Source organism: Penaeus vannamei, chromosome 29, assembly GCF_042767895.1.
Source record: "Penaeus vannamei isolate JL-2024 chromosome 29, ASM4276789v1, whole genome shotgun sequence".
NCBI lineage: Eukaryota > Metazoa > Arthropoda > Malacostraca > Decapoda > Penaeidae > Penaeus > Penaeus vannamei.
The window spans coordinates 318268-343267 of record NC_091577.1 but is presented as its reverse complement, the minus strand read 5'-3'; the positions used below and the strand labels follow the sequence as shown (position 1 = coordinate 343267).

The 25000-nt window shown below is 42.9% G+C and overlaps 3 protein-coding genes across 3 annotated transcripts in view; all 3 read left to right on the top strand.

The window, feature by feature from the left end:
- Cog7 (conserved oligomeric Golgi complex subunit 7) overlaps positions 1–7389 on the top strand; it is an 8327-nt gene extending 938 nt beyond the window's left edge. Inside the window, exons 2-16 of the mRNA XM_070142153.1 lie at positions 26–115; positions 431–511; positions 651–755; positions 1094–1225; positions 1476–1659; positions 1887–2080; positions 2172–2391; positions 2729–2854; positions 4708–4808; positions 4996–5164; positions 5406–5576; positions 5709–5911; positions 6034–6143; positions 6301–6455; positions 6764–7389. Of these exons, the coding sequence (XP_069998254.1) occupies positions 26–115; positions 431–511; positions 651–755; positions 1094–1225; positions 1476–1659; positions 1887–2080; positions 2172–2391; positions 2729–2854; positions 4708–4808; positions 4996–5164; positions 5406–5576; positions 5709–5911; positions 6034–6143; positions 6301–6455; positions 6764–6936 (2214 nt within the window). The 3' untranslated portion in view covers positions 6937–7389. The remainder of the gene's footprint in view (positions 1–25; positions 116–430; positions 512–650; positions 756–1093; positions 1226–1475; positions 1660–1886; positions 2081–2171; positions 2392–2728; positions 2855–4707; positions 4809–4995; positions 5165–5405; positions 5577–5708; positions 5912–6033; positions 6144–6300; positions 6456–6763) is intronic.
- A 2747-nt stretch (positions 7390–10136) lies between these two features.
- LOC138867230 (mucin-2-like) lies at positions 10137–14345 on the top strand. Its single transcript, XM_070142119.1, has 9 exons — positions 10137–10394; positions 11170–11304; positions 11409–11804; positions 12072–12407; positions 12448–12855; positions 13017–13313; positions 13395–13715; positions 13851–14006; positions 14196–14345. The coding sequence occupies exons 1-9, from the start codon at positions 10137–10139 to the stop codon at positions 14343–14345; spliced, it is 2457 nt and encodes an 818-aa protein (XP_069998220.1).
- Positions 14346–16375: 2030 nt separating this feature from the next.
- Positions 16376–25000, top strand: part of LOC113816053 (uncharacterized) — a 9368-nt gene continuing 743 nt past the window's right edge. Inside the window, exons 1-4 of the mRNA XM_070142152.1 lie at positions 16376–16578; positions 18580–18695; positions 18905–19108; positions 19915–20058. Of these exons, the coding sequence (XP_069998253.1) occupies positions 18591–18695; positions 18905–19108; positions 19915–20058 (453 nt within the window). The 5' untranslated portion in view covers positions 16376–16578; positions 18580–18590. The remainder of the gene's footprint in view (positions 16579–18579; positions 18696–18904; positions 19109–19914; positions 20059–25000) is intronic.

Sequence of the window (25000 nt, the reverse complement as noted above, 5' to 3'; positions counted from 1 at the left end):
TATATTAACAATATTTATTTTGCAGGATCTTACCACGTTTTCCCAAGAAAGCTTTGAGCCAAAGGAATGGATTAACAATATCTTCCGAAGCCCAGAAGCACATCAAAATAGAGATGTAAGCATATTCTTCCAGAATAAATTTTGCATTTTTTATTGATTTATTACAGGTGTATTGCAATTTGGTTGTGACTATCAGTTTTATGAAGTTATGGACATTGATTGCTAGGAAAGTTTGTTTTAAGTAATTATACATAGGCTTTGTGTCTAGTTTTTTCAGTAATGAGAAGCTGAAAAAAAGCTTATATATCATGTTACAATGCTTGAAATGTGTATGATGAATGAAAAGATAAGTATACTATGTAAATAATATAATTTTGTTTTTGAAAAAAAGTGACCTGAAATACTCTCTTATTCTTATTTAATTTTACAGCATTATGCATCATCTCAAGTCCTAAGACTTCAACTTGCAATTCAAGAAGTGAATAATGCTTTAGAGGAAACCAGCCAACAGGTATCATTGATATATAGAACATAATCTTGTTGCAAAACATGTCATTCTCAGTATGGTGTAGATGCAGTAATATTTGTATACACAATCTATATTCAGAGAAAAGATGATACCTCGTAAAAGTAAGTGATAATTATTTCAGGTGATGGCCAGCCTGCCAAGGGTACTGAGAGACATAGAATCTCTGGGTCATGAGGTGGCTGTGCTCAAGAACCAGATGAAGAGTGTGAGGCAAGACATTGAAAAGGTGGGGTTCTTTTTCATATCCGTGCTTTAGTAATGAATAAAGTGTGATGTATTATGTTTGTAAATATAGACTGATGTAATATATTGTATTTTTTGTTGTTGATACTACAACGGCATGTGAGAATAAGTGAGTGGGTGAGTGAGTGAGTGAGTGAGTGAGTGAGTGAGTGAGTGAGTGAGTGAGTGAGTGAGTGAGTGAGTGAGTGAGTGAGTGAGTGAGTGAGTGAGTGTGAGTGAGTGAGAGTGAATGAATGAGTGAGTGTATGAGTGAGTGTGTGAGTTATATTTATTTTATTAAATCTTATGCTTTCTTAAATTAAATGCATGTTATTATTCAAGGTTGAGCACAACACAGCTGCCAGCATGCAGACCCTTGTCAAGCTGGATTCCTTGAAGGGAAGATTAGTGGCTTCCTCCCAGGCTCTCCGTGAGGCTGATAATTGGACCACACTTTCCACGGATATTGAGGAGGTAAAGGGATTCTGATTGCTTAAGTAGTAGAATTTGATTATGACTTTTCTCTAAAGTTCTTTGAATTCTTGTGCAGGATATTTGTATAGATGTTGGGCAAACAGAACAAAGTTTTTGTGATAAGATAGTTTTCCTAAGGATAGGATTTATTAAGAGCTTTTTTCAGATTTTTTTATGTGATTTATATAAATTTTTAAAATGTGATTTATTTAAATTTGTAACAAACCAGTAACATTATCTGTATTAACAGGTAATGGACAGTGGAGATATTGATGCCATTGCCAGCAAGTTAGTAGCCCTCCAGAATTGCCTGGGGATTTTGACCCATGTGCCTGACTATGAAGATCGCGTGGCACACCTTGAAGGTTTGAAGGTCAGACTGGAAGCGCTGGCCAGCCCACACATTGTAGCTGCATTTACACAACATAATCTAGGTAGGTGAAGATATTCTCCAGGTTATTATTATTTTTTTTTATTAAATCTTATAAAAAAAACTTCACCAGTACACAGATCTGATAGAGATGAGATTACATGTATATTTTCTCTGTGCAATAACTGTTTACTTTATTATGTGTTTCTCAGGTTTATTTTACAGTTGAGACAATTTAGTAACCATTCATTTTTTAAAGTTTGCTCATACAAAATGCTGCTTGAATTTCAGATGAATCTGTGAAATATGCAAGACTTCTACGATCACTAGGGCGAGTTGATCAGCTGGAAAGTTACTATCACAAGTGCGAGATTGGTCAGCTGGGCACTGCTTGGCGGAATGGAGTTGAGGGGTCCCAGTTAAGTGGCCCAGCACTGTGGCTGACTTCCTTCTATGATAAACTCTCTCTGCTTATTTCAAACCAGGTAAATTTGAAATAGCTTTAATAATCTGTACTGTGTATTAGTAGTAATCTTATACTAACAGCCAACTGACTGAAAATGTCTTTGATTGCAGTTGCGTTGGTGTGGGCAAGTCTTTGAAGGATCTGATGCCAATCTTTTGCTTTCTCAACTGGCTGCTTCTACCCTATCATCGCTTGATCCTCCCATCAGCCAAGTTATTGCAGCGTCAACCAAGCAACAGGAAGAACCACTGGCATTTCTTATATCTGTTAAAAGTTCAGGAGATCAATTTTTAAGAGATTTTGAATCTTCAGTTGGTATGGCAAAACCAGGTTAGAGCACAAATGTGGCAATGTAATGTTTTTAACCTATATGTACATTATCTCTCTCTCTCTCTCTCTCTCTCCCTCTCTCTCTCTCTCTCTCTCTCTCTCTCTCTCTCTCTCTCTCTCTCTCTCTCTCTCTCTCTCTCTCTCTCTCTCTCTCTCTCTCTCTCTCTCTCTCTCTCTCTCTCTCTATATATATATATATATATATATATATATAATATATATATATATATATGTTTTTGGTTTTCTACATAGTTTTTTTTTTAATATGTGTACATACCTCAGAAAAAATAATTTAAATCCATAAGTTTTAAAAAAATCACTTTTTTGTTCCCAACAGGCCAAGAGGTGTTATACCAGTCTCAAAGGGCAGTCGTGCAGGCTATCTACAGCCCATTACAAGAACAAGTATTGAAATATCAAGAATATGAAGAGGCTCTTCTACTGTCACATCTCATCTCTGCTGGTTAGTGATGTGCTTATTACATAATTTCCATCCTAACTTACTGGAGAGGAAAGATAAGTAACTAGAAATTACACAAATTTGGTTTGAGAAATGGGCATTTATTTGAAAGAATCAGTAGCTTTCAGAGAGAGTGAGTGCATTGCTGCATTGTGCTTTTTTACGTTTAAATACTGAAAATTAAGTTGTATCTAATTTCTGATAAAGTGTACAGCTACATAGAAAAATGTTGTTAGAAAATCATACTAAACATTCTGACACAAGCAATGATACTTTTTGAAATCTAGTTGTTAACACTACAAAACTGTTGGCATCCCTGATTTTCCAACTACTTTTAGGTATGTGGGGCAGATCACGAATTAAGAGGCTATGAATTTGTAGATCATTCTTAAAATGGTATAATACTTTGTTACTAATCCATAAGCTTACTTAAATATATTTTTTGAAATGTTGTGTCAGTTGGTAAAATATGGGAGGAGACAAGTGTTCGGTATTGCCAGATGATTTATATAACAGAAGCTCCTCACAGGGGCGGGTCCAGAAAACTTTCTGGTGGGGGGCACAGGGGGTAACAACAATAAATCTGGGGGGGCTGCCACATTACATATACAGGGGGGCCATTACGAGGAGTTAATGACCATTGGGGGGGCACACGGGGTGGCCAATCAGATTTCAGGTGCCACCATGGAAGCCCCGCCTCTGGCTCCTCACAGGCTTGATTGCTATTGTATTATCTAACGAATATTGTCATATTCCATTATGATTAAAACAAGAAAAATAAGATACTGGTAATGTATTCAAGTTCAATATTTTCCGCTTCCATCCTTTGCTGGCGAAACTCCATTCAAATGTTAAGGCATAGACGCAACTGTGGAGGCACAGCTTTCATCACATCATAGATGTTTACATGCTTGCATTATTTATGACTACAACACGATTGCAAGAGTGGTCTTGATGCATGCCTTTTTACATGACTTCCCATATGTTGTCACCTGGGTTGAGATCTGGAGATCTAGATGGATGTGTCAGCAGTGTGATGTTATGGTGTTCATGTAACCAATCCTTGACAACAAGGTTGGTGTGGATGTGGCTGTTGTCCCGAATAAGATAGAAGGGCTCAGTTTCAGGAAACACCATAGCCATAAATGTTGAAAGGAAAACCTCCTCAAAGATTTCTACATATCTGCTTCCAGTAAATCGGAAGGGCCACCATTCTTCAACTCACTGACACCACTTGCATACATCCACCCAAACAACCATGCGGTGATTCAACCACTCTTCCTACTCGCAATCACTCTCTCTAGTTCAAATCAGTTAAGTGATAAGAGGGGGGTGGTGTCATTGCCTACCTGATGTTTTGTTGACGCCATACATATCTCACAGTGTTGGTGCCTTCAGAAGAGAAACTTTTCTCGACACAGATGTTTGCCTTATCTCAGAATGCCTGTGGCCTATGTGCATATGTGCATATTGCAAGGCATATTCCATGCTTAATGGGCATAAAATCATCTCACAGTGAAACAATATAAATTCCAGGATGACTTTAAGACATTATGAATTCAAACACCAAATACCAACCCTTCTGTAGCATGAGGATCTGTTTGTTATTGAATGTTTCAACATCCCTCCTAACAATAGTGTTCTGTGTTGCAGTACTGAGGAATCAAGTGTTAAACTGAAAATAGATGTATAATATATTATACACACACACGCCAATGCACAAGCACAAGCACACGCTGATGGTGGGGACATTTTCATCATAGCAGTGGCTTTACTCATGAACTACTGACATTTGTGACTGTGGTTGAGTCCATTCATATGAAGATTATACTAATATGTCTAATATATCCTTTCAGATATTGTAAAGAATGACATGGCGGAAACCTTACGAAGGTTGAGGGAATATTGCAGTAAACTTTCAAGTCAAGCTGAGGTAGCAGCAGACAGATGTTTGCAGGTGTGTTAACACTGTAGTCTGGTGTGTGTGTACACATCCAAAACTACCAAAATCTAGCCAGTTGGAATAAATGTTGAGTTAGGTGATGTAATAGTTATTCTGCATTATTAATTGTGAACTTCAATTATGCATATTTTCTTGATTATTTGAGAGAGATATGTTAAAGCTCTTCAAAATTTCTAAACAGCTGACGAATGGATGGACTTTCCCAAGCTTGGTTTTTGCATTAGCAACTTACATTGAGCAGTTTACAAGTCGATTAGCCCAAACAGTCAGGCATGTAGAGAAACAAAAAACCTCCATAGAAGATGACTGGAATGTATTTACAACATGTCTGAATCTTATACAGGCGGCAGGTAAGAATAATTTTTAATTGCAGTTTATGGTTTTTTAGATAATGAAAATCACAGTTTGTGTCACACAAATGCAAATTTTAAAAAATATTATGCATAGCGTAATATAGAAGAGGAAGACAGAGCTTAAGATCTTATTGTATTAATTATATATGTTTGGTTATTTTTAATCATATTTTACATAGGCTTTAATCCAATAATCTTATGAAGTGTAGTAAAAGGAAAGATAATTCTCTGTCCCAAGGTGAGCTGGTAATGGCGGTTGATAACATGGAACACTCCTTGGCCACAATGTTCACTAATGCTGCAGCAAAGTTTATGTGGGAGCCTGCTACACCCTTTACTGCAACTCCAGATCTCCTACTTTCGAAACAAGGAGTTGATAGCTTGAAGCAGTTAGTTGTTAAGGTTGTTGGTAAGTTGTTTCCATTTTTAATGGTATGGGTTTTGATTTATTATCTTCTCATTTGATTGTATTACAACACTGATGGCTGCCCAACACTTGCTAATGTTATAGAAAATGTAAAGCTTATGTTCTAAAATTCAGACGAAGATGGTCGACTCCTGGAGAACAGTATGACACAGTCTCAGGCACAGTGTCAGAGTACAGTGGAGGTGGCTCTCCATACCATCATGAACCCAGTGTCATCTCAGCTGGCCTCCTTGCCAGACCTACCGGCGTGGAATTCACGTCAGGGAACTACATCACATCTCTCACTGTCTTTTTCACCACAGGAGTATGTTACACAGGTTAGTTTCTTCTTCCTTTCTTTCCTTTTGGAATAGAAATACAGGGATCAGTGAAAATGTATATTTGAAAGCATGGGTTATGAAAAATGTAAGAGTAATAAGTTATCATATATTCACTACAGATAGGACAGTACCTGATGACACTACCACAGCATCTGGAGCCATTGCTGGTGAATCATAGCCCAGCTCTGAACCGTGCTTTGCAGGAGGCTAATACAACATGTAGCACTGGGTAAGAGGGTGAATTTATGAACTTGGAGTTAAGCGATTTAAACTTATATATGTGAAGGTAATTTTATATTTTTTGTTAAGAATTAAACATTTTCTCATGACTGAGAAAGTGAAAATAAATTGACTTGCATTCTGAGACTATTACACTATTTTTTCAGGCCATCCGGAAGGGTTGTAAGTGAGAGTGAGGTGAGTGCGGCTGATTTTCTCATCAACAGTGTTGGACAGAACACTTGTAAGCTCTATACAGATGCCATTTTGAAGATCCCAGAGATAACTACATCCATGATCACACAGCTCACTACAGATATTGGTAAGTTGATGCTTGATACGTGCTTTAGATTTTTTTTTGGTATTTCATGACGATGAAATAACACTTGAAGATGTAAAAAGGAGATTGCAGTATATTTATTGGAAACATACATTTCTTCATTGTAGAATCTAAATGCTAAAATAGAACATGCTGTCATCTCTTTACATAATTAAAGCATTATTGAATATCTCAGTTATAATGCCATCCTCTGTTATAATACTTTGAAAGCATGCACAGCAATTTTATATTACAGCTGTGGTCACAGATCCTGTGTTCTGAATAATCACTATAATTTCTCTTGTCTTCAGACTATATCTGCAACATCTTGGAGGACCTGGGCGTTACCTCTTGTGATCCACTAGACAAGCTCAACCTCCTTCTCAAAGCACCAGTGGATCAGTATTGGAAGATTGCTCCTGGAAATAACCCACGTCTCATTGCTGCAGTTCGACAAATGCGAAACATTCCTGTACAGTCATAATAATATATCTTTTTTAATTGTTAATATTATCTTTGAGGGTTGGTGCATTTTTTGGATGTTTGGATTATTTTATTAATAGAGCAGAATATATATATATATGATTGGTTGTTTGATTTTCTGTCATATGTATTTGTGAGTAATGATAGCAAAAGTTACTAAATACTGTAATGTAAAAGAATTTAAATTTAAATTATTGGCTTGATATAAAGCAAAAGGTATAATTTGAATCAGTGAATATTCACAATAATGTTTACATATTTGTGAATAGATTTTTACTCAGCATTCACTGATAGAGTTGCCTTTAAATTGTTTATACTGGTATGAAATATAATTGTTTTATTATGAATAACTGTTATGCTTCAGCTTCCATGAATATTTGGTGCCTTTGTACAAGATAGTGAACATTAGAACATGTTCATTTATTTGTTTATTTGAATAAATGATTTGATGTTTCATGTTTTTTTTCTTTCCCCAAATCCTAGGTCACGAAATAGATATAATAGGTTCTAATTATATACAATTCTTATATTTTAGTTATATGGAAATCTAGGGTAGCTAGTCCTGTATCACTGACTAGAACACTAAAATCAACACCGCTGGAGTGCAGTATTTGGTATATTAGAAGACCAAGTTATTTAAAGATAAATTACCTAGTAGTAGCACTGAAATAATTACAAATAAATGTAGAACCATAAATACTAGAACTCCATAAGCAAGAGCTGTAGACTAACTCTTGGGAAGTGTGTGTGGGGGTGTGTATTTTCCAGTCATCTCGGTGGAAAATGGGTCTGATGAGTGAACATTTCGAAAAGTGCTGTGATGCTTCTCCCTTATGTCTCGCATGGACAAATTGTTAACCTTTTTGTTCTGATGAGTCTCTGGAGACAAGCATTATAAATTAAGTTCACAACTCCCCCCACCCCCCAAAAAAAGATAGGTAATGCGACCATGTTATGACATGTTTGCATTTATGACAGGGTATTAGCCCAAATTAAGATATGTTAGCATTAATGACACAATTAATGGAAATGCGTTCTATGGTGACAGAGAAAATTATTTCCGCACACATAACCTCTAGAGTTCCATGCATTTACTTTATCATCGTAGTTACAAATATATTGCGCTTTGCTGTGTTGATCTGCCCAGCGAGCCAGAAATGCAAATGAAGCCCAAAGGTGAGGGAAAAAGTGTGACGTCATGGGCCGGAAGTATGACGTCACAGGGCATCGACGGAAGATTCACGTTCTCAGGAATCTAGGCCAAAGGTGCGTCTACAATAGAGGCGGGTCTTCCATGGTGGCACAGATATAATACTACATAATATTTATATACAAATATAAAATATTAACATATAATAATATATAATACACAGCAAGATGAAAACGTGAACAATGTATAACTATACAATTTAAGTACTGAAGTAGGCAGTCTTAATTTTTTGTTTTTTTTGGGCGGTCCCCCCAGATTTATTGTTGTTACCCCCTGTGCCCCCCACCAGAAAATGATTGATTATCATTTATATCATTTATTATCTATATGTATTTTTAAATATTACTGTTTTTGTAATTGTTATTTTGTTATTACCATTGCTGTTAATTTCATTATTATTGTTTTTCATTATCATCAGTCATAATCATTGGTACTGTTACCATCAATATCATCATTTCTCCCTCTTTATTGTCTATATTATTATTATTATCATAATTGTTGTTTTTATAATTTTCATAATTATCATTATTACCACCATTCTTACATTCAGTGTTTAGTTCCTTCCATCTTAAGTGTAATATGATCATTATCACTAGTGAGTGACTATCCTTATGCATTACCATTGTTCATGATCATCCAAGAGACACGCCTGTTTAACCCGAAGGAATCTCACGCTCCCAAGGGGCCTTTCCCGCCGCCGTCTTTCCTGCCGTTCCTTCAAGCACCGCCAGGATTCCCGCGAAACGAACCCCCGCCTCACCCATACCCGACGGCGGGTTTTGTTTATTAAGTCGATTTTCGTACATTTCGTTCTGATTAGGTCGATTCTTTTATCATTTCTCATTTGCGTTTGTATCTCTCTTTTTGTCTGTCTGTATCTTTCTCTGTCTCTGTCTATCTCGGTATTTTTATTTCCAAACTTACTCTCTCTCTCTCTCCTTCTCTCTCTCTCTCTCTCTCTCTCTCTCTCTTTCTCTCTCTCTCTCCTTCTCTCTCTCTCTGTCTCTCTGTCTGTATGTCTCTGTCTCTCACGCAGTCACGCTCTCTCTCACGCTCTTTCTCACGCGCTCTCTCTCTCTCTCTCTCTCTCTCTCTCTCTCTCTCTCTCTCTCTCTCTCTCTCTCTCTCTCTCTCTCTCTCTCTCTCTCTCTCTCTCTCTCTCCTTCTCCCTCTCTGTCCCCTATTCCCTGTCCTCTCTCCATCCCTTTCACCCACCCACCCTCCATCCGTACTTCTCTCCCTTCCTCTCTCTCTCTCTCCTCCCCTTTCCTCCTTCTTCCCTCAATTCCTCCCTCCCACCCTTCTTCCCCTCCCCCTTCATCCCTCCCTCCCTCTCCCTCTTCCATTCTCCCTTCTCCCTCCATACCTCCCACCCTTCTTCTCCCTCCCTCTCATTCTCCCTCTCTACGCACAGCCCAACGAAGACGAAGCAAGGGCGAAGCGCGAGGAGACTGAAGAGAGAGAAAGGAAGCAGAGAAAGGAAACACAAAGGAAGGAGGAGCAGAGAAAAGAAAAACAAAAGAAAGGAAAGTAAAGATAAGAGAAGCAGAGAAAGGAAAAGCAAAGAAAAGAGAAGCAGAGAAAGGAAAAGCAAAGTTAAGAGAAGCAGAGAAAGGAAAAGTAAAGAAAAGAGAAGCAGAGAAAAGAAAAGCAAAGATAAGAGAAGCAGAGAAAGGAAAAGCAAAGAAAGGAGAAGCAGAGAAAGGAAAGTAATGAAAAGAGAAGCAGAGAAAAGAAACACAAAGGAAGGAGGAGCAGAGAAAAGAAAAACAAAAGAAAGAAAAGTAAAGATAAAAGAAGCAGAGAAAGGAAAAGTAAAGAAAAAAAGAAGTAAAGAGAGAGGAAGCAAAGAGAAGAAACAAGAGAAAGAAAGGCAAGGGAAAGAAAAGGGAGCAAGCAAGGAGAAAGGAAGTGGGAGCAAGGAGATCGATCACTTTACGCCGCGGTGGCCGCCGACGCCCACAACACACAGAGCAACAACAGGGACTGGAATGGCCACAGAAATTACAACCCCGACTACAACCACAGAACCTACAAATCCGTCACCGAAAAATACTACAGACGTTACGACAACAGAAATGATCCCTGAAACTACAACACCTGCAATAACCACAAAAGTTACATCTGCAATTACCACAGAAGTTACAATCCCTGAAATAACTACAGAGGCTACAACCCCTGAAATAGCCACAGAGGCTACAACCCCTGAAATAACCACAGAGGCTACAACCCCTGAAATAACCACAGAGGCTACAACCCCTTAAATAACCACAGAGACTACAACCTCTGAAATAACCACAGAGACTACAACCCCTGAAATAACCACAGAGGCTACAACCCTGAAATAGCCACAGAGGCTACAACCCCTGAAATAACCACAGAGGCTACAACCCCTGAAATAACCACAGAGGCTACAACCCCTTAAATAACCACAGAGGCTACAACCCTGAAATAGCCACAGAGGCTACAACCCCTGAAATAACCACAGAGGCTACAACCCTGAAATAGCCACAGAGGCTACAACCCCTGAAATAACCACAGAGGCTACAACCCCTTAAATAACCACAGAGGCTGCAACCCCTGAAATAACCACAGAGGCTACAACCCCTGCAATAACCACAGAGGCTACAACCCCTGAAATAACCACAGAGGCTACAACCCCTGAAATAACCACAGAGGCTACAACCCCTGAAATAACCACAGAGGCTACAACCCCTGAAATAACCACAGAGGCTACAACCCTGAAATAGCCACAGAGGCTACAACCCCTGAAATAACCACAGAGGCTACAACCCTGAAATAGCCACAGAGGCTACAACCCCTGAAATAACCACAGAGGCTACAACCCCTTAAATAACCACAGAGGCTGCAACCCCTGAAATAGCCAGAGAGGCTACAACTGCAATAACCACAGAGGCTACAACTCCTGAAATAACCACAGAGGCTACAACCCCTGAAATAACCACAGAGGCTACAACTCCTGAAATAACCACAGAGGCTACAACCCCTGAAATAACCACAGAGGCTACAACCCCTGCAATAACCACAGAGGCTACAACCCCTGAAATAACCACAGAGGCTACAACTGCAATAACCAGAGAGGCTACAACCCCTGAAATAACCACAGAGGCTACAACTCCTGAAATAACCACAGAGGCTGCAACCCCTGAAATAACCACAGAGGCTACAACCCTGAAATAGACACAGAGGCTACAACCCCTGAAATAACCACAGAGGCTACAACCCCTTAAATAACCACAGAGGCTGCAACCCCTGAAATAGCCAGAGAGGCTACAACTGCAATAACCACAGAGGCTACAACTCCTGAAATAACCACAGAGGCTACAACCCCTGAAATAACCACAGAGGCTACAACCCCTGAAATAACCACAGAGGCTACAACCCCTGCAATAACCACAGAGGCTACAACCCCTGAAATAACCACAGAGACTGCAACTGCAATAACCACAGAGGCTACAACCCCTGCAATAACCACAGAGGCTACAACTCCTGAAATAACCACAGAGGCTGCAACCCCTGAAATAACCACAGAGGCTACAACCCCTGAAATAACCACAGAGGCTACAACCCCTGAAACAACAAAAGCTACAACCCCTGAAATAACCACAGAGGCTACAACCCCTGAAATAACCACAGAGGCTACAACTCCTGAAATAACCACAGAGGCTGCAACCCCTGAAATAACCACAGAGGCTACAACCCCTGAAATAACCACAGAGGCTACAACCCCTGAAATAACCACATAGGCTACAACCCCTGAAACAACAGAAGCTACAACCCCTGAAATAACCGCAGAGGCTACAACCCCTGAAATAACCGCAGAGGCTACAACCCCTGAAATAACCACAGAGGCTACAACCCTTGAAATAGACACAGAGACTACAACCCCTGAAATAACCACAGAGGCTACAACCCCTGAAATAGAGACAGAGGCTACAACCCCTGAAATAACCACAGAGGCTACAGCCCCTGAAATAGACACAGAGACTACAACCCCTGAAATAACCACAAAGGCTGCAACATCTGAAATAACCACAGAGGCTACAACCCCTGAAATAACCACAGAGGCTACAACCCCTGAAATAACCACAGAGGCTACAACCCCTGAAATAGACACAGAAACTACAACCCCTGTAATAGACACAGAGGCTACAACCCCTGAAATAACCACAGAAGCTACAACCCCTGGAATAACCGCAGAGGCTACAACCCCTGAAATAACCACAGAGACTACAACCCCTGTAATAGACACAGAGGCTACAACTCCTGAAATAACCACAGAAGCTACAACCCCCTGGAATAACCACAGATGCTACATCCTCTGAAATAACCACAGAATCTACAACCCCTGAAATAACTACAGAAGCTACAACCCCTGAAATAACCGCAGAGGCTACACCCTCTGAAATAACCACAGAGGCTACAACCCCTGAAATAACCGCAGAGGCTACAACCCCTGAAATAACCACAGAGGCTACAACCCCTGAAATAGACACAGAGACTACAACCCCTGAAATAACCGCAGAGGCTACAACCCCTGAAATGGCCACAGAGACTACAACCCCTGAAATAACCGCAGAGGCTACAACCCCTGAAATGGCCACAGAGACTACAACCCCTGAAATAACCACAGAGGCTACAACCCCTGAAATAACCACAGAGGCTACAACCCCTGAAATAACCACAGAGGCTACAACCCCTCAAATAACCACATAGACTACAACCCCTGAAATAACCACAGAGGCTACAACCCCTGAAATAGACACAGAGACTACAACCCCTGAAATAACCACAGAGGCTACAACCCCTGAAATAGCCACAGAGGCTACAACCCTGAAATAGACACAGAGGCTACAACATCTGAAATAACCACTGAGGCTACAACCCCTGAAATAACCACAGAGGCTACAACCCCTGAAATAAGCACAGAGGCTACAACCCCTCAAACAACCAGAGAGGCTACAACATCTGCAATAACCGCAGAGGCTACAACACCTGAAATAGACACAGAGGCTACAACCCCTGAAATAACCGCAGAGCCTAAAGCATTTGCAATAACCACAGAGGCTACAACCCCTGAAATAGCCACAGAGACTACAACATCTGAAATAACCAGAGAGGCTACAACCCCTGAAATAACCAAAGAGGCTACAACCCCTGAAATAACCACAGAAGCTACAACCCCTGAAATAACCACAGAGGCTACAACATCTGAAATAACCACAGAGGCTACAACCCCTGAAATAACCACAGAGGCTACAACCCCTGAAATAACCACAGAGGCTACAACCCCTGACATAGACACAGAGGCTACAACCCCTGAAATAACCACAGAGGCTACAACCCCTGAAATAACCACAGAGGCTACAACTCCTGAAATAGACACAGAGGCTACAACTCCTGAAATAGACACAGAGGCTACAACCCCTGAAATAGCCACAGAGGCTACAACCCCTGAAATAACCACAGAAGCTACATCTGAAATAACCACAGAGGCTACAACCCCTGAAATAACCACAGAGGCTACAACCCCTGAAATAACCACAGAGGCTACAACTCCTGAAATAACCACAGAGGCTACAACCCCTGAAATAACCACAGACGCTACAACCCCTGAAATAACCACAGAGGCTACAACCCCTGAAATAACCACAGAGGCTACAACCCCTGAAATAACCACAGAGGCTACAACCCCTGAAATAACCACAGAGGCTACAACCCCTGAAATAACCACAGAGGCTACAACCCCTGAAACAACAGAAGCTACAACCCCTGAAACAACAGAAGCTACAACCCCTGAAATAACCACAGACGCTACAACCCCTGAAATAACCACAGAGGCTACAACCCCTGAAATAACCACAGAGGCTACAACCCCTGAAATAACCACAGAGGCTACAACCCCTGAAATAACCACAGAGGCTACAACCCCTGAAATAGCCACAGAGGCTACAACCCCTGAAATAACCACAGAGGCTACAACCCCTGAAATAACCACAGAGGCTACAACCCCTCAAATAACCAGATAGGCTACAACCCCTGAAATAACCACAGAGGCTACAACCCCTGAAATAGACACAGAGGCTACAACCCCTGAAATAGCCACAGAGGCTACAACCCCTGAAATAACCACAGAAGCTACATCTGAAATAACCACAGAGGCTACAACCCTGAAATAGCCACAGAGGCTACAACCCCTGAAATAACCACAGAGGCTACAACCCCTGAAATAACCACAGAGGCTACAACCCCTCAAATAACCAGATAGGCTACAACATCTGAAATAACCGCAAAAGCAACACCTGAAATAACCACAGAGGCTACAACCCCTGAAATAACCACAGGGGCTACAACCCCTGAAATAACCACAGAAGCTACAACACCTGAAACAACCAGAGAGGCTCTAATATATATATATATATATATATATATATATATATATATATATATATATATATATATATATTTATATATATATATGTATATATATATATATATATATATATATATATATATATATATATATATATATATTTATATACAGATATATGTATATATATGTATATATATATATATATATATATATATATATATATATATATATATATATATACAGATATATACAGATATATGTATATATATATGTATGTATATATATATATATATATATATATATATATATATTTATATATATATATATACAGATATATGTATATATATATATATATTTTTTGCATATATATATATATATGTGTGTGTATATATATATATATATATATATATATATATATATATATATATATACACACACACAGATATATGTATATATATATATATATATATATATATATATATATATATATATATGTATATACACACACACAGATATATGTATATATATATATATATATATATATATATATATATATATATATATATATATATATATATGTATATATATATAGATAGATAGATAGATAGATAGATAGATAGATAGATAGATAGATAGATAGATAGATAGATAGATAGATAGATAGATAGATAGATAGATAAATAGATAGATAGATAGATAGATAGATATATGCATATATATATATATATATATATATATATATATATATATATATATATATATATATATATATACCTCTGTGTGTGTGTGTGTGTGTGTGTATACATATGGAGCATATGTTATACATATGATACATAGGATTACCTATATAATATTACAGTTTTATGTAGATTATATGTCTGTATCACAGCATGTGCACAGTCTTGTAACATTATGTTGGCCGAATAAGAGACAGATGATGAGGGAATCCCACGATCCCCCGGCAAGGAACAAGGCCCTCGGAGCCACATCCTTTCTAGGCGGGAAACGCCTTTCTCAAATAGGAAACGCCTATGTTTCTCTTGCCCCGGCTACCCCCCCCCCCCCTGTCGGCGGTCCTGGTCGTTGGTCATACATGTATCTATAGTCGTATTTCCTTTATCATCTTACGTATTTGAGTATTCTAGATATTAAGATAAAAGACGATAAAAAAGGAACCGGCTCCCAGGGTACGGAAGGTGGAGAGCCTGTTGTTGCCTGGTCGAAAATGTCCTTTGTCACCACGTGTCATATCCGGCTTAGAAATACATTTTAATTGTAGTGTGTGTGTGTGTGTGTGTGTGTGTGTGTGTGTGTGTGTGTGTGTGTGTGTGTGTGTGTGTGTGTGTGTGTGTGTGTGTGTGTGTGTGTGTGTGTGTGTGTGTGTCTGTTATGAACCAATCGTCAAACTAGATCACAGGAATACAACATATTGTTGAATATAAAGTAGTAAGTACCCCTTGGCAACAGTGTATTCTGATTACACGTTGCATTCACAAACTACAGCTGTGGGGCACAATGGCGTGCAGACGGAGAGGGAGATAAGATAGTGAGTTTGCAATTCACATATAAATCGAATAAAGTGTTTTTTTCTCTTATTTCACCTAGGTTTGCTTATTCCAAACATCTCCAATGCTCACGGTATGTCTCCCTACTCTGTACCTGAGTCTCAGGGCACACAATAGGTGAGTCCCCCCGGGTGGGCTGATCTGCGCCGTTTTCGTTCAGCAGCGAACGTCTGGCTGGACTGCTTACGAACTCATCACGTCCCTAGAAATAACGCTTAAATCTTAACAATATTCTTTTTAGTCTCGATTCATTTACGCGAAGGAAGTAACAGTATTTGCTCCTATTAAAAAGGCTATATGGCAACCAGAGATACGTAACTAATGTTCCGAAATCAAATAAAATTGGACAAAAAGCAACAGAAAGTGGAAAGCAAGATGCGCCCAACGCCTTGAAGTTCATTAGTGTTCCTGCGACATCGACGCAGACAACGTCCGCGTTTGCTCTTCAGAGAAACAATCTACGTGCTGCTGACGGTAAAGAAAACGTTATAAGGTATAGTTCAAGTGCTCATATTAATTTTACATAGACATGTGCGCACTTTACTGAGCAAGCAGGTCCACAGGTGAACATAAATAATTAAGCATTCCATCCAGGACGCCCAGAACGACAACGGAACCTGCCTTGAATGTCGTGTACGGTTTTGGTCCGCGAGGAACTCATCGCATGGTTTGAATTAAGATCACTTAGGTGTGGCTTCCCTTGCTGCGACAACAGATAGCACTAGTCGTGTTGTATTTTTGCCGTCCACTTAGCGTCTAAAAAAATCAGACTGTTAATCGTTGACCAATCAGGACAAAGTCAGCTGATAATGAAACAGACACAGCCTACCGTTTGAGGCAAGAACTGGTAACATGAGCAGAGTATTTACATACGAGGAATGACTAGTTATCATTGCATTAGCGACAGAAAGTAGGATCACCATCCTTGGAAAATTAGCAAATGAGTATCTATACTAATGGCGGTGTAGTTTCAGTTTCCCAGCCATGGAGTGCAAGGTAAAATTTGTCTGTCAAGGACAGAATGACCGAAAATAGGACGCTTTCCATCTATGGTATTTTCTTCTTAATAATATGGAATTGTGCAACATGCAATACGTTAGTATACATTCACCAGAAAATGTAATGGCACTATGATAGCCAAAGATAAAAACCACACTCACCAATACATGAAATAATTGGGGCTGGCAAAAAATAACGTCAGAATAGAAGAAAATGAGTCGCGACAAACGCCGCCCGAAGACGAGGTGGTCGGGTGGGCGTCCGGAGTGGAGCCTCCTTCGGGAAATGCAGCGGTCGGTGGGTCTCCGGAGCCGAAGTCGCCGGGTTAGGGAGGTCTTGGGTTCTCATACGGCGACGTGTGTGGATTTCCAGGAGTGGCTGGAGTAATAGGGACTTATTATTATTATTATTATTATTATTATTATTATATTAAACTATATAATGAGCCACACTGGAAAAAATCGAGATTTATACCACCAAAGGTGTCAGTGCAGGTCAAGATACAGCTAAGAAAGAAAGAATAAAAGAAAGTCAGCTAATTACGTAAGAAAAACATATTAGCTGACGTTTTAAACTTATCAAGAGTCGAAGAAGTTACAATCTCTGAAGGCAATCTATTCCAAAGTCTACAAATAGCAGTAAAAAAGCATCTAGAAAACTGACATGTAGACGATCGACTTACATCAAACGTCATTGAATTGAGGGTCATAGAACTTCTGGTAATTCTTGCAGGTTGATAAAAATCAGCTAAAAACTTATAGAGGGGATGTGAATTATCGGTTACAATCTTGTATAAAACTGAAAGAGCCCCAATAACTCTACGATGTCCAATGTCAAGTCAGACAGGAGAAATTGATGGCTGTGTGAAACAAAAAATACCTTATTTTATTTGTATCATGGAATATATAACATCCGTAAGTAGTGTATACCCTAATAGCATAAATCCTTCAATATATGATATATTGGAAATGAAACCCAATACTTTTTCTGGTAGCTTTCGTCGACTTCAGCGTTCACTGCCGCCCAAAACGAAGTCTGCAGCCTTTGCAAACACAGCTGAGTGACGCAGCTGGGGGGGGGGGGGTTGCCCCACACCCCCTCTCGAGTCCTCTCAGGTCCTTTCAGGGGAGCGCTTTGCCGCCTCCCATCTTCCTCGCTCTCCGCCAGGGGAGTATATATATATATATATATATATATATATATATATATATATATATATATATATATATATATATATACACACACACATATATCTGCGTGTGTGTGTATATGTATATCTATGTATATCTATGTATATTTATATGTGTATGTCTGTGTATACGTGTGTGTGTGTGTGTGTGTGTGTGTGTGTGTGTGTGTGTGTGTGTGTGTGTGTGTGTGTGTGTGTGTGCGTGTGCGTTTGTGTATGTGTATACACAAACGCGCGAGCTCGCACATCCTTTGTGAAACTCATGCCTCTCCCTTTCCGACCCTCAGCCCGACCGAAGATGGCGGCCTCACTCGCCTCCCTGGAGTTCCTGGGCCTGACGGAGGAGCACCTCGAGGCCGTCCTGCGCTTCACCCAACAGCACTTCTTCCCTCGCGAACCGCTGGTGCGTTGCTTCCGCTCGTGGGCGCTTGGTCTCATTTTGCCTGAATTGGACTTCGTTATGGGACACAATTGGGACTAGGATGTCATTCTGATTACTAGAGTTAGGAGTGATGATTGTCGGAATAGTGAAAGTATATATTGGCGGAGGCTGAGCGCAACGATTTCATCCACAACGCAATATCTAAAGGACCTTCCCCAACCCTTCGTCAGTGCTCGGGCCTCTCCGTGGGCGCCGTGGACCCGCGGGAGGGAACGAGGATGGGGGACGAGCTCCGGAAGTGCCTCGCCTCCGGCCTGTCTGTCGGCGCCTTTGACAGGACGTCGCGCGACCTGGTCGGGATAGGGCTCTCCTACGCATGCGCGAAGGACGGCGAGACGGACGGCGATGCGGGTCTCTCGCCGCCTTGCGAACTGGTATGAGCGCTTCCACACGCACGATGAAATGCAGACACACGCACAGACATTCGCTCCAGTGCATGTACATGTCACACATATTGATGATGGTCATCTTGCTGAACAACCGTGACCCTTTGCACACCTGCTCCATCTGCCTCTCACATACGCCAGCCTGCACATCTGGCGACACCAACATGACACTAATGCCCTTCTTGTCCTCCCTCTGTCTAGCCTCCGACACTCCAGCTGGTCTGATCGATGCAGCTCTTCGTCAGACTCTCAACGAGACGATAACATGTTTCACGCTGCCGATCCTTGTTTCTTTTGTGAATGAATCCATGCTCATTTTCAGCACTTTCATGATCCATCATCAACGTTTATGACTTTCATCACCCCATTTTATGCGACTTTCATCACCCCATTTTATGCGACTTTCATCACCCCATTTTATGTGACTTTCACCACCCCAGTTTATTTGGATTGAGAAACAATCCAGCTGTTTTACTGACCTCTTGGACTGTATCCACAAGTTCCTATAGTTCACTCATGCTACTCACAAGCAAAACATCTTTAACATATCTGAAACTGGTTATGATTTTTAAAAAATCCTAAAATTATATTATTTATTCGCTTATTCTTATATCTCAATCATTTTCAGTTTTCCTTTTAGTTTAAGTATGCATTTCGAGGCATTTTTTGCGTTTTTTGTTACGCATTTCCCCCCCAGTTTGCAACCTGCTCCCCCTTCTTCATCCAGTCAGTAACCTCCTCTCCCATTCCCCCGCTCACCTCCTCCTCCTCCTCCTCCCTCGCCCCTCCTGCAGGAAGCGATGTACAAGCGGGACGACCTCGTGTGGGCCTCCGTCGGGCTGTTCGACGTCCCCGGGGTGGAGAAGATCCTGGGGATGAGCATCTGGTGCGTCAGGAGCGACTACGGGCGGCGGGGGATCGCCAGGAAGATCGCCGAGGTGCGCGCCGGAGGAATTGCCCGAGTGGATGGAGGATTGGTTGAAGGATGGAAGGATTGGGGACTGAAGGATGGAAGGATTGAGGGCTGAAGGATGGAAGGATTGGGGTTGAAGGATGGAAGGATTGGGGGTTGAAGGATGGAAGGATTGGGGGTTGAAGGATGGAAGGATTGGGGGTTGAAGAATGGAAGGATTGGGGGTTGAAGGATGGAAGGATTGGGGGCTGAAGGAAGGAAGGATTGGGGTTGAAGGATGGAAGGATTGGGGGCTGAAGGATGGAAGGATTGGGGGCTGAAGGATGGGAGGATTGGGGGCTGAAGGATGGAAGGATTGGGGTCGAAGGATGGAAGGATTGGGGGCTGAAGGATGGAAGGATTGGGGTTAAAGGATGGAAGGATTGGTCGAAGGGTGGAAGGATCGGGGGCTGAAGGATGGAAGGATTGGTTGAAGGATGGAAGGATTGGGGTTGAAGGATGGAAGGATATGGGGTTGACGGATGGAAGGATTGGGGGTTGAAGGATGGCAGGATTGGGGGTTGAAGGATTGAAGGATTGGGGACTGAAGGATGGAAGGATTGGGGTTGAAGGATGGAAGGATTGGGGTTGAAGGATGGAAGGATTGGGGGCTGAAGGAAGGAAGGATTGGGGGCTGAAGGATGAAAGGATTGGGGGCTGAAGGAAGGAAGGATTGGGGGCTGAAGGATGGAAGGATTGGGGGCTGAAGGAAGGAAGGATTGGGGGTCGAAGGATGGAAGGATTGGGGGTTGAAGGATGGAAGGATTGGGGGCTGAAGGATGGAAGGATTGGGGGTCGAAGGATGAAAGGATTGGGGACTGAAGGATGAAAGGATTGGTGGCTGAAGGATGGAAGGACTGGGGGTCGAAGGATGGAAGGATTGGGGGTTGAAGGATGGAAGGATTGGGGGTTGAAGGATGGAAGGATTGGGAGTTGAAGGATGGAAGGATTGGGGTTGAAGGATGGAAGGATTGGGGGTCGAAGGATGGAAGGATTGGGGGTCGAAGGATGGAAGGATTGGGGGTCGAAGGATGGAAGGATTCGTCGAAGGATGGAAGGATTGGGGGCTGAAGGATGGAAGGATTGGGGGTTGAAGGATGGAAGGATTGGGGGCTGAAGGATGGAAGGATTGGAGGCTGAAGGATGGAAGGATTGGGGGTTGAAGGATGGAAGGATTGGGGGCTGAAGGATGGAAGGATTGGGGGCTGAAGGATGGAAGGATTGGGGGTTGAAGGATGGAAGGATTGGGGGTTGAAGGATGGAAGGATTGGGGGTTGAAGGATGGAAGGATTGGGGGCTGAAGGATGGAAGGATTGGGGGCTGAAGGATGGAAGGATTGGGGGCTGAAGGATGGAAGGATTGGGGGCTGAAGGATGGAAGGATTGGTTGAAGGATGGAAGGACTGGGGGTCGAAGGATGAAACATTGGGGGCTGAAGGATGGAAGGATTGGGGGCTGAAGGATGGAAGGATTGGGGGCTGAAGGATGGAAGGATTGGTTGAAGGATGGAAGGATTGGCGGTCCAAGGATGGAGGATTGGTTGAAGGATGGAAGGATTGGGGGTTGAAGGATGGGAGGATTGGGGGTTGAAGGATGGAAGGATTGGGGGTTGAAGGATGGAAGGATTGGGGTTGAAGGATGGAAGGATTGGGGGTTGAAGGATGGAAAGATTGGGGTTGAAGGATGGAAGGATTGGGGTTCGAGGGATGGAGGGATTGGGGGTTGAAGGATGGATGGATTGGGGGTCGAAGGATGAAAGGATTGGGGGTTGAAGGATGGAAGGATTGGGGGCTGAAGGATGGAAGGATTGGGGGTCGAAGGATAGAAGGATTGGGGGTCGAAGGATGGAAGGATTGGGGGCTGAAGGATGTGAGGATTGGGGGCTGAAGGATGGAAGGATTGGTTGAAGGATGGAAGGATTGGGGGTCGAAGGATGGAAGGATTGGGGGTCGAAGGATAGAAGGATTGGGGGTCGAAGGATAGAAGGATTGGGGGTTGAAGGGTGGAAGGATTGGGGGTTGAAGGATGGAAGGATTGGGGGTCGAGGGATGGGGGGATTGGGGGTTGAAGGATGGATGGATTGGGGGTCGAAGGATAGAAGGATTGGGGGTCGAAGGATAGAAGGATTGGGGGTTGAAGGGTGGAAGGATTGGGGGTTGAAGGATGGAAGGATTGGGGGTCGAGGGATGGGGGGATTGGGGGTTGAAGGATGGATGGATTGGGGGTCGAAGGATGAAAGGATTGGGGGTTGAAGGATGGAAGGATTGGGGGCTGAAGGATGGAAGGATTGGGGGCTGAAGGAAGGAAGGATTGGGGGTCGAAGGATGGAAGGATTGGGGGTTGAAGGATGAAAGGATTGGGGGCTGAAGGATGGAAGGACTGGGGGTCGAAGGATGAAAGGATTGGGGGCTGAAGGATGGAAGGATTGGGGGTTGAAGGATGGAAGGATTGGGGGCTGAAGGATGGAAGGATTGGGGTTTGAAGGATGGAAGGATTGGGGGTTGAAGGATGGAAGGATTGGGGGTCGAAGGATGGAAGGATTGGGGGTCGAAGGATGGAAGGATTGGGGGTCGAAGGATAGAAGGATTGGGGGTTGAAGGGTGGAAGGATTGGGGGTTGAAGGATGGAAGGATTGGGGGTTGAAGGATGGAAGGATTGGGGGTTGAAGGATGGAAGGATTGGGGGTTGAAGGATGGAAGGATTGGGGGTTGAAGGATGGAAGGATTGGGGGTTGAAGGATGGGAGGATTGGGGGCTGAAGGATGGAAGGATTGGGGGCTGAAGGATGGAAGGATTGGGGGCTGAAGGATGGAAGGATTGGGGGCTGAAGGATGGAAGGATTGGGGGCTGAAGGATGGAAGGATTGGGGGTTGAAGGATGGAAGGATTGGGGGTCGAAGGATGGAAGGATTGGGGGCTGAAGGATGGAAGGATTGGGGGCTGAAGGATGGAAGGATTGGGGGTTGAAGGATGGAAGGATTGGGGGTTGAAGGATGGAAGGATTGGCGGTTGAAGGATGGAAGGATTGGGGGCTGAAGGATGGAGGATTGGGGGTTGAAGGATGGAAGGATTGGGGGTTGAAGGATGGAAGGATTGGGGGTTGAAGGATGGGAGGATTGGGGGCTGAAGGATGGAAGGATTGGTTGAAGGATGGAAGGATTAGGGGTTGAAGGATTTGGGGTCGAAGGATGGAAGGATTGAGGGTCGAAGGATGGAAGGATTGAGGGTCGAAGGATGGAAGGATTGGGGTCGAAGGATGGAAGGATTGGGGGTTGAAGGATGGAAGGATTGGGGGTCGAAGGATGGAGGGATTGGGGGTTGAAGGATGAAAGGATTGGGGGCTGAAGGATGGAAGGATTGGGGGTCGAAGGATGAAAGGATTGGGGGTTGAAGGATGGAAGGATTGGGGGTTGAAGGATGGAAGGATTGGGGGTTGAAGAATGGAAGGATTGGGGGTCGAAGGGTAGAAGGATTGGGGATCGAAGGATGGAAGGATTGGGGGTTGAAGGATGGGAGGATTGGGGGCTGAAGGATGGAAGGATTGGTTGAAGGATGGAAGGATTGGGGGTCGAAGGATGGAAGGATTTGGGGTCGAAGGATTGGGGGTCGAAGGATGGAAGGATTGGGGGTTGAAGGATGGAAGGATTGGGGGCTGAAGGATGGAAGGATTTGGGGTCGAGGGATGGAAGGATTGGGGGTTGAAGGATGGATGGATTGGGGGTCGAAGGATGAAAGGATTGGGGGTTGAAGGATGGAAGGATTGGGGGCTGAAGGATGGAAGGATTGGGGGCTGAAGGAAGGAAGGATTGGGGGTCGAAGGATGGAAGGATTGGGGGTTGAAGGATGGAAGGATTGGGGGTTGAAGGATGGAAGGATTGGGGTTGAAGGATGGAAGGATTGGGGGCTGAAGGATGGAAGGATTGGGGGCCGAAGGAAGGAAGGATTGGGGGTCGAAGGATGAAAGGATTGGGGGTTGAAGGATGGAAGGATTGGGGTTGAAGGATGGAAGGATTGGGGGTTGAAGGATGGAAGGATTGGGGGTTGAAGGATGGAAGGATTTGGGGTTGAAGGATGGAAGGATTGGGGGTTGAAGGATGGAAAGATTGGGGTTGAAGGATGGAAGGATTGGGGTTGAAGGATGGAAGGATTGGAGGCTGAAGGATGGAAGGATTGGGGGTCGAAGGATGAAAGGATTAGGGGTTGAAGGATGGAAGGATTGGGGACTGAAGGATGGAAAGATTGGGGTTGAAGGATGGAAGGATTGGGGGCTGAAGGAAGGAAGGATTGGGGTTGAAGGATGGAAGGATTGGGGGTTGAAGGATGGAAGGATTGGGGGCCGAAGGATGGAAGGATTTGGGGCTGAAGGATGGAAGGATTGGGGGCCGAAGGAAGGAAGGATTGGGGGTTGAAGGATGGCAGGATTGAGGGTTGGTGGATGAAAGGGGGGAATAGAGGGCTGGTGGATGAAAGGAGGAATTGGCTACCCAGTTGGTGGATGCAACAGGGTTGATTGGTTTGATGGATGGATTGGTTGATTAGCGATTGCTTGACGGCGGATGAAAAGATTGGTTTGTTGATAATCTGAGCTCTCTCTCTCTCTCTCTCTCTCTCTCTCTCTCTCTCTCTCTCTCTCTCTCTGTCTCTGTCTCTGTCTCTGTCTCTCTCTCTCTCTCTCTCTCTCTCTCTCTCTCTCTCTCTCTCTCTCTCTCTCTCTCTCTCTCTCTCTCTCTCTCTCTCTCTCTCTCTCTCTCTCTAGGTGATTGGTTAGTGGGTGGATGAGGAAGTCGGTTGATGGATGGATTGGCTGTTGGGTGAAAGGGTGGGCTCGTTGTTCGGTTGATTGGTTGGAGAGACTGGCTGTCAAATGTTGCTAAGGATCAATGAATGGCTTGCACACACTGTCAGATATTTTTCTGTGTGTATTATTGAGA

Excerpts from the sequence above, each read along its gene's own strand:
- LOC138867230 (XM_070142119.1), top strand. The coding sequence starts at position 10,137 with ATGGCCACAGAAATTACAACCCCGACTACAACCACAGAACCTACAAAT. Across the intron at positions 12,408-12,447 it reads CCACAGAGACTACAACCCCT|AAGCTACAACCCCCTGGAAT; the intron begins GTAATAGACACA and ends AAATAACCACAG. Across the intron at positions 14,007-14,195 it reads CCCCTGAAATAACCACAGAG|GCTACAACCCCTGAAATAAC; the intron begins GCTACAACCCCT and ends ATAACCAGATAG.